General features: G+C 42.9%; 1 protein-coding gene across 1 annotated transcript; it reads left to right on the top strand.

The window, feature by feature from the left end:
* Nucleotides 1–307: 307 nt before the first annotated feature.
* Nucleotides 308–1,087, top strand: LOC145588599 (uncharacterized). Its single transcript, XM_081645226.1, has one exon. It carries the CDS (start codon nucleotides 308–310, stop codon nucleotides 1,085–1,087), a length of 780 nt encoding a protein of 259 aa, XP_081501352.1.
* The last annotated feature ends 9,217 nt before the right edge of the window (nucleotides 1,088–10,304 follow it).

Raw genomic sequence — 10,304 nt, 5'->3', positions numbered from 1 at the left:
GTTGGGAAAATCGCATGAGTTCATAAAAGCAGATGAAACCGACAGGGCAATGCTGAATAGAAAATCACCAAGTGACCCAGTTAAGCGGGCTAAAGATACCCGAGCAGAAAATACAGCCAGGGTGGATTAGCACAGCAAAGTTGAACAAGGTCGCAGGAATGCAAACAGGGCGGTGGGGGTAAGAAAATCAAACCAGAAACGAGGAGGCGGGTGTAGAAGGTTTGATCAATACACCCTGCTCACTCATTCGAGGTCCCATATTTTCAGCGTGAACAAGCCTGATGATAAGTGGCAGAGACCACCCAAGATGGTGAATAGAAACCGTAATCCTAGCAAGTGGTGTGACTTCCACAAGGACCATGAGCATACCACTGATGAATGTACACACTTGAATGACAACATAGAGGACTTGGTCCGGAGAGGATACCTGAACCAGTTCAAGCTACATTCTGACTCCTCTAGGAGAAAGGAAGAGGACAGGTCTGGCCATGACCGCAGAGGATGTCACAAAGGCCCAGCTGAGGGCAGAAACCGAGACAGCAAGCCGGAGGGCAGGGTGTATGTAATCAATAGTGGACCAGTACATGATGGAACCATGAATAGAGAAAGGGCTGACTTGCGAACAATGATCCACCAGATAAATTACAATGAGAAGCGTAGATGGCCACCACTTCCCCCGCAGCCACGGGCTATATTTGACGAGTATGACCAGAAAGGCATAATCTACCCTCATGACGACCCTCTGGTAGTGACAATGAGAATCACAAACTGGGAGGTGGATAGAGTACTAATAGATAGTGGCATCTCAGCCAACATCATATACATTAGTGCATTCAAAGAGTTAAAACTGGATAGAAAAGACCTAAAAAGGGTGAGCTATGAAGTCACCGGGTTCAACGGGTCCGAACTGATTCTTGAGGGCATAATCGAGCTTTCATTCCAAGTCGGAGAGAGGTCAAAGCGACGTGATGTTCGAGCTGAATTCTTGGTAATCGACTCCCCATCACCCTACAATGTGATCGTGGAAAGACCGCTTATTCATAAAATAGGCGGAGTGGTATCCACCTATCACCTTGTCATGGCATAAACAACCAATGATGGGCAATCCGCAAAGCTCAGGGGAGTCAAAAGACAGCTTAACAATGCTATATTACAGCCCTAAAGCAGCCAGCTAGGACCGGAAAATAACTAGGCTCAGAGCCAAGGTCCAGTGAGCATGCTGAAAAGAAATCAAGAAAAAGGAAGCGAGAAGAGTACCACAAGGAAAAGGATAAACAGAAGTTGGCAATGGAAAACTTTGAGCTCGCAAAGCAAGAGATAATCAGGTCGCTGCTCAACGGGGAGCATGTAACTGTTGAGCTCACAGAGGGCGACAACTTTAGGACGGTAAAAATTGGGAAAGACATTGACCCTGGAGTGGGAGTGCACCTCATAGAGCTGTTCAGGGCGAATAAGGACATTTTTGCATTCTCAGCAGACGAGATGCCAGGAATTGACCCGATAGTGATGGTTCACAGGCTGAATGTGAAAGAAGACATCAAGCCTGTGAGGTAGAAAAAGCGAAGCTTCTCCACGGAGAAGAATCAAGCAATCCAAGAAGAGGTGGACAAGCTCATGGAAGCTGGGTTCATTGAGCCTTGTGATTATCCAAAATGGTTAGCCAACGTGGTCATGGTAAAGAAAGCAAATGGTCACTGGAGGATGTGCGTTGATTTCACCGATCTTAACAAAGCATGTCCAAAAGACTATTATCCGCTGCCACGAATCGATCAGCTGGTAAACTCAACCAGCGGCCATGCCTTTTTAAGCTTCATGGATGCCTTCTCAAGGTATCACCAGATCAGCCTGCAAAAACCAGATAGGCAGAAGACCGCGTTCATCACTGAAGGGGGAGTGTACAATTACATAGCTATGCCCTTCGGGCTGAAGAACGCGGGGGCTACTTTTCAGAAGACAATGGATAGAATATTCATGCACCAAAAGGGAAGAAATGTCGAAGTGTACGTTGACGACTCCATTGTCAAGAGCGTCACGCAAGCAGGGCATATCATGGACTTAGAGGAAACATTTGCCACACTGAACAAGTACAATATCAAGCTCAACCCAAAGAAATGTGTTTTCAGGGTGAGCTCTGGTAAGTTCCTAGGTTTCCTAGTCAGTGAAAGGGGAATTGACGCCAACCCAGAAAAAGAAGAGGCAATCCTAAGCCTCCCAGAGCGCAAATGCACTACAGATATTATGCGGCTAACAGGAAGAATGGCGGCGCTGACTCGGTTCATCAGCAAGTCAAGTGACAAAGTTCTACCATTCTATCAGTTGCTAAAAGGAAACAGGAAATTCAAATGGGGAGAAGCAGAAAAAGAAGCTTTCGAGGGGATCAAGGAGCATTTGACCAAGCTCCCAACCATGATCAGCCTGGATCAGAGTGAAAAACTCCAGCTGTACATCTCGGCCTCAATACAGACAGTACAATCGCGTCGATTCTCCTAGTCGAAAGGCAGAAACAGCAGAAGCCAGTGTACTTTGTAAGCCACATACTGACAGAGGCTGAGCAGAGATACCCACTGGTAGAAAAGCTGGCCTTCGCAGTGGTAACGACAGCAAGAAAGCTGAAACCATATTTGGACGCACACACAATTCAATTCTTACAAATCACCCGCTGGAAAAGGCTCTGTAGAAAATAGACGCCTCAGGCAGACTCCTGAAGTGGGCGATAGAGCTCTTTGAGTATGAGTTCGAGGTCAAGCCTAGGGCAGCCATCAAGGCTCAAGCCTTAGTAGACTTCATAGTGGAAGCCTCTTATGAAGAGAAAGAGGATGAAGTTGGAATTTGGAAAGTGGCAGTGGATGGATCTTCAGCCCAAATAGGAAACGGAGCAGGAATAATAATAACCTCGCCAAAAGGCAATGTATTCGAGTATGCCATTAAGTTCAAGTTCAAGGCATCGAACAACGAAGCATAGTACGAAGCAACTCTAGCAGGCCTAAGAATGAGTATTGCGGCACGAACCAAAAAAGTGCACCTGCAAACTAACTCTCAGCTGGTATCCAGCCGGTTGAAGGGGGAGTATGAGGCTGAGAGCCTACAATGCTAAAGTACACAACCAAAGTGAAAGAGCTGGCGGCTCAACTAATGCATTTTCAGATAGATTTGGTCCCCAGAGCGGAAAATTCCCAAGCTGATGCATTATCAAAGTTAGCCATTTGTAGGGAATATTTCAAGCCATTAACCCTAAGCTTGAACCCCACTGTGATCATACACTTAAGCATGGTTGCGTCTAAAGGGAAAGAAGTTAGAGCAAAAGAGTCGCCAACAAGTTTTAGGAACTTGTAAACCGTTCACAAGGTGAAGATTACACCCCTTAACGATCCATAAGATCGTCAACTCCAAAAGGTCTTGAACCAAATAGGGTTTGGGGATGAAGGTACAAATCCAACCTAAAAGAGATTGAACCTGCCCTAAATAGGCCTCTACTTCATTCTTCTCGTATTCATGTGCATTTTCTGACTAACATGCAAACAACAGATTAACCCTAAACCTGTTTATCTATGTTGGTTGAATTTAATGCACAAATAAAACTATTATTGGTGATCACTTGAATTATAATCAAATTAACCCTAAACAAGATTATTAATTATCTTATTAAGCGTGATTACAAGTACAAATTCCCTTTAAGCATGCATAAAAGGCGTGATCAAGCAATAACATAATAATCATCAAGCAACATAATAATAATCATCATGATAATAATCATAAAAATAATCATGTTAATAATAAAGCATAATAATAGCAAGATCCTAGGCATGATACTAACAAGATTAATAACAAACCCTAGCATGTCACTAAGCATTAAAGATCAAAGCTTTAAACCTAACATGATACTAACATGATATTAGAAAAGAGTAAAAGGCACCCTAAACATGCTACTAGAAAGCAATAATAACATCCTAACATGATACTAGGAATTAAACAAATTTAAACATGCTTTCTACAAGAATAGAGTAATAAGACAACATACTTTGATGCCTCGTATCTCTTTCTAATAACAAAATACACGCGTTAGTAACTTCAAGGAAAATATGAAATCAAAGAATTAAATCAAATAATTGAAAGAGAGATTTGGGACCAAACCCTCAGAAATTATAACCTTTCACGTCTAGGGCGAAGGAAACTTCGAACTTGGCTAGGTGTGTCTAGATCTCGTGAATGCGGAATTTTGTAAGAGTTAGAGAGATGAGAGCATTGAGAGAATAGATTATTGTGAATTGATTGTTGATTGAAGATGATGACAATTGGTGAATAAAAACGGAGGTTTAGGACCCTATTTATAAGAAAACAGTCCGAAAATAAGTGGAATTTGATGAGAAATAAAACTCCACGCTGTCGCTGCAAAACCGACCTTGTCGCCAGGCCACAGGGTCTGTCGCGTGGCGACAGGACTGTCGTCTGGCGACAGCCTGGATTTCTACGCACTTTCAACACGGAGTCCACATATGAATCAAAATCGATTTGTAAAGTCCGTATGAAACTGAAATCGTATCTTTCATAAAATAATATTTTATTCCAAATAAAACTTTATCAAAATATAATTATTAATTCTAATTCTATTAGGATTAAAGAGAACCTTCTAGAGAATTCTAGAAGACTATAATCAATTCTAATAATTTTAGGAATAATAATTAATATTGGGCCCTCCCCTAGATCATTGGGCCGCATGTAAAGACCAAACCGGGCCCAGTTTAGTATTCTGGCCATAACTTCCTCATTATTCATCGGAATTGGGCTTATAATATATCGTTGGAAAGCTCTTTGCAAGCCCCATCCAACTACACTATTATTGGACCCTTGTCGTGGACCAAAATAAACTGGATTGGTTGTTTTCATAAAATAGAGTTGTTTTCGAAAACAGAAAGATAGAATTTAATAAAAACCAACCGCAACACTTGACCTTTCACACTTTCACCTTATTCGATAATTATTCGACGCAAAAGGTATTCATCACTGGGTTTGTTTTTGGGGAGACACCTTTGGGTGTCTACAGAAGCCCCCACTTTGACTGAGTTTGGAGAAACTCAAGTTTCGAAAACGAAAGTCAAAGTAGTGATAGGGACGGAGAATGATTCAGAACATTCTGCGATCCTAAATCATTCTTGTAACACCGATACCTGCAAACTACCGTTAGTTAAACAGATAAGAGAGTTAAGAAACGCGTATCTTGCACCGTCGAGTACACGTCTCTAGGAGTAACCGATTTTTGTTGCATTCTTTGAAGACCCCTCTGCTTGTAGCTGCCTCCTATTTCATCGAAGATGACTCTGCTTGTAGTCATTCTCCGCCGCTTGTGACCATCTTCCACATCCTAGGGAACACGATCGAAGATAACTCTGCTTGTAGCCATCTTTAGTTTTTTTGTGACCATCTTCCTCATCCTAGGGAACACGATCGAAGATAACTCTGCATGTAGCCATCTTCAATTTTTTTTGTGACCATCTTCCACATCCTAGGGAACACGATCGAAGATAACTCTGCTTGTAGCCATCTTCAGTTTTTTTGTGACCATCTTCCTCATCCTAGGGAACACGATCGAAGATAACTCTGCTTGTAGCCATCTTCAGTTTTTTTTTTGTGATAATACTCCGAAGAATATCATCGAAGACCAATGCTTGTAGCCAGTACGTTGACGCTTTTGCTGCTTGTGAACCATTACGCAAGTGCCTTTGCTGTTTATGAACCATTATGTCGGTACCTTTGAGCCAGTGTTTAGGCGCTTTAAGCTAAGTGAGACGATCTTTTCATCAGGTCTATCACTTGATTTAATCGTGATCGATCCGATCATTTAAATCATGTCAAATTGCTTAGAGGGGCTAACTGGCGTACCAAGGAACCCAAAATTGCTGCACGAGGTTCTCATAACCATATTATGGAGCCCAGTATTCTGGCGCCGCTCCAGCGCTAGCCAGAACTGATTGTCGCCGCTTTTTTCGCTTGTCGCCAGGCGAAAAACTTGTCGTTTGGCGACAGAGTCGGGTTTTTTAAATACCCTCCCTTTCTTCTTCATTTTCCGTCGCTGCTGTTCTGTTTTTCGCATTTGCTTAAAATTCAATCTTCTCGTTCTCGCTCAATTCTCAACCGAATTTGCTTAAACTTGTTGCAAATCAAAGCTTATTCCATCTATTTTCCCGATCCATGTAAGTTTTACTCAAACTCAACTCGGTTTTCGCTGAATCATGCGTTCTTTGTTCACGAATTTTCCGGAAATTCGAACATGTTTTTGCTTAATTCGCTTCTTTTGCTGAATTTTATGCCTTGAACTTGCTTGATTATGTTTATGCATTGCCTTGGGAGTGTTTTGAGACTTGTTTGACTCAATTTGGTGAAGAAATGAGCGATTCACCATTGTTGGACCTCTTGAGGTCGTGAAGAACAATGTGATCCGTTCTTGATGTTTTTACTAGTTCTTCTTGTACAATTTGTCACAATATTTGTCATAGTATTGCAAGAAATTGTTTGATTACTTGAAAATGTTAATTATGCTCATGTTAAAATTGTGCTCTGTTTTTTTGTACTACATACTCCATTTATTGCGAACATAGTATCATGTGGCTAGGCGAACCTTAGATACCATAGAGCCTCATTCTTTATTATTTGCATAATATAGCATGGTTAGGCAACACGGCTCTGGTTCTCAGTCGAGGGACGCACGCCAGGAGGACGAGCCCGTCGGCAAGGGTGAGGACCTCTCTACTAGACATGGACCCCTTCCAAAGTGGGATGAGCACACTCTTTTCTTTTCTCCTGAGCACCATATTTTCGAGCGGGTGCGACGCGGGCTCATCAGCGGGAGGACTCGCAGTCATGGTTCTGGCAAAAATGTCATCGGTAGCTATATAAAGTGTATTTCAGCAGAGATGAGGTGTTGCGACAGCTCTGGTAGTCCTGTGGGTTGACTCCCCTCTTTCGGGCTACTCAGGCCATGTACTCCTATGATGGGGGTAACCTCGTTGTCCGAGCTTTGGTGGAGTTATTTTGGGACACTACCAACACCTTTCACTTTCCCTGGGGTGAGATGACGGTCACTCCTGCCGACTTCAGTCTCATCACCGGTTTGGAGTTTCGTTCTTCCCCTCTACCTTTTTGACAGTGACATTACGGTCTACTCACCGATGGTTTCGGAGTTATTGGGTCCGATTGCTATTCGAGCCTGTGCTGAGGCTCAGTCGGGACAGCTTAGTTCCCGGTGCATCCGCCGTTCCACCTTAGTAGCGGCTTTTGAGGACGATGCGACCACTCGCGAGCAACGGGTGCGCATCTTTGTTCTTATTTTGCTGTCAAGGACCTTTTCTCCTAACAAGGGTAGTCGAGTACTTCTCTACTACCTAAGAGTCGTTCGTGACCTTTCTTTGGTCGGGACCTATGACTGGGCCAGCTTGGCCTATGCTGACTTTCTTCTGGGCCTGCGGCGTTCCTGCCGTCATAGGGCCTTGTCTGGAGAGGTCGCACTTTCCAGTTTCTGGAGGGTTGTAGAGGTATATTTCCATCCTTTTGAAATTAGCTCTAGACTTATGCAAGCGTTTGCTGACTTTTCCTTATCTATGTAGATTTGGTTCTACAAGTACTTCCCCTCGCTTGCACTGGTGAGACCTTCACCTCACGAGCTTCCTGTCGGCGCTGGTTGGGGAGGTCGTGCGGGCCAGGTCGAGACTGCACGTATTCGAGATCTGATCCTCTCGGTAGGTTCTCGTGAACATTTGTTTTTTGATATTTACTTTTTTGAGTGCATTGATCTTACATAACTGTTTTGTAGGAGCCTGACGTGGTATACCGACCGTGGGCTGATTTAGTTATACCTGCGCTGGTCGCGCGTTATACCTGCGCTGATTTAGTTAGAGAGATGAGAGCATAGAGAGAATAGATGATTGTGAATTGATTGTTGATAGAAGATGATGAGAATTAGTGAATAAAAACGGAGGTTTAGGACCCTATTTATAAGAAAACAGTCCGGAAATAAGTGGAATTTGATGAGGAATAAAACTCCACGCTGTCGCTGCAAAACCGACCTTGTCGCCAGGCGACAGGGTCTGTCGCGTGGTGACAAGGCTTGTCGCGTGGCGACAGGACTGTCGTCTGGCGACAGCCTGGATTTCTACGCGCTTTCAACACTGAGTCCACATATGAATCAAAATCGATTTGTAAAGTCCGTATGAAACTGAAATCGTATCTTTCATAAAATAATATTTTATTCCAAATAAAACTTTATAAAAATATAATTATTAATTCTAATTCTATTAGGATTAAAGAGAACCTTCTAGAGAATTCTAGAAGACTATAATCAAATATAATAACTTTAGGAATAATAATTAATATTGGGCCCTCCCCTAGATCATTGGGCCGCATGTAAAGACCAAACCGGACCCAGTTTAGTATTCTGGCCATAACTTCCTCATTATTCATCTAAATTAGGCTTATAATATATCTTTGGAAAGCTCTTTGCAAGCCCCATCCAACTACACTATTATTGGACCCTTGTCGTGGACCAAACTAAACTGGATTGGCTGTTTTCATAAAATAGAGTTGTTTTCGAAAACAGAAAGAAAGAATTTAATAAAAACCAACCGCAACACTTGACCTTTCACACTTTCACCTTATTCGATAATCATTCGACGCAAAAGGTATTCATCACTGGGTTTGGTTTTGGGGAGACACATTTGGGTGTCTACACCATTTCTACTCTATAAAGCCTCAAAAGGACAGTCATGGTGGAAGTCTTGGAAGAGAGCAGCATTGCAGAAGCAAGCAAGTGAATTACACCAGGTAGCGCGAGCATGGTTCACAAACATACTGACCTATAAGGTACATGGCTCGCTGCCTGATGACGAGGCACAAGCCAAGAAAGTCAAGAAGGACGCCAATTGGTACTTGGTGAGGAACAGGGAGCTCAACAAAAAGGGCTTCTACAAACCACTGCTGAGGTGTATTCTAGAGTGGAGCAGGAAAAAATTATGGAAAAGGCACACTCAGTAATCTACGCCAACCATATTGGCTGAAAAGCCCTGCGAGTTGAAGTGCTAAGAAGAGGAGCATACTGGCCAACCCTGACGCAGGATGCCTTAGCATACGTCAGAAGGTGTGAAAAATGCCAAAAGTACGCTCCAGCCATAAATCAACCAGCAAACAATCTGACCCCAATTCTCAGCCCGATCCCGTCCACTCAGTGATGAATGGACATATTAGGACTTTTCACCACTAGGTCAACGGGCAGGAAGTATCTCATAGTGGCAGTGGACTATTTCACCAAGTGGCTTGAGGTTGAGCCCACCAAGTACATAAAAGCAGTCCAAGTGAGAAAGTTCATATGGAAGAACATCATAACAAGATTTGGGGTGCCACAGTGCATAATCTTTGACCATGGGTGCCAGTTTGACTGTGACACCATCAAGGATTACTTGAAAGAGATGGGCACCAAATATGCAAGTGCCTCAATCTCCCACCCGCAGAGTAATGGCCAAGCAGAGGCAGCAAACAAGCTGATCCTAACAGCCTTGCAAAGGAAGTTGGAAGAACATAAAGGCCTCTGAGCTGACCTAGTCCCAGAGGTATTATGGGAAAATAGAACAACGGAAAAGGAGTCTAATGGCAAAAGTCCTTTCACCCTGGCTTATGGGGCAGACGCAGTAGTTCCAGTAGAGGTACAAATCCCCAGCCTGAAAATCCAGCAATATGAGCAGCAAGGAAACGAGAAGCGTCTGCTGAAGGAGCTGGACTTCCTGCCAGAGATGCGGCTAGAAGTAACTCTTAAGCTAGTAGTCCTAAAAAGAAGAATCTCAAAGGCTTTCAACAAAAGAGTCAATCATCGAGAACTGTTCCTAAGGACTTAGTTCTCAAAAGAACAGCAGCAGTACGAAGGGGAAACTAGCATGGAAATCTATCAGCCAACTGGGAAAGCCCTTTCTCATCCATGAGCAAGTAGGGTCAGGCGCTTTCCTCCTCATAGATCTAGAACGTCAGGTCTTAAAGAATAGTTTCAACGTGGATGTGTTAAAGAAATATTTTGTTTAAAAGGCAAATGGCTAAGTAGAAATCAAAAAAACTTTGTTTAAATTATGCAAGCACTTTGTTTAAGATTACGTTATGTTAATCAAGGGAATTTAAGACATTTGAATTCAATGAAATACGAGCCTCTACGTGAGGAGTATACCATATGAGCTTGTTTAAACATGTTTATCTATTGGGTTATGCTTTAGCATTGCACAATACACTAACATGCAGAAAATGCCATGGAAACATTAAAGGCAGAAAGCATCACA

This window comes from Chenopodium album, chromosome 17 (genome assembly GCF_948465745.1).
Source record: "Chenopodium album chromosome 17, dcCheAlbu1.1, whole genome shotgun sequence".
NCBI lineage: Eukaryota > Viridiplantae > Streptophyta > Magnoliopsida > Caryophyllales > Amaranthaceae > Chenopodium > Chenopodium album.
Note: the sequence above shows the minus strand (reverse complement) of the source record. Positions and strands in the feature narration are given on the sequence as shown.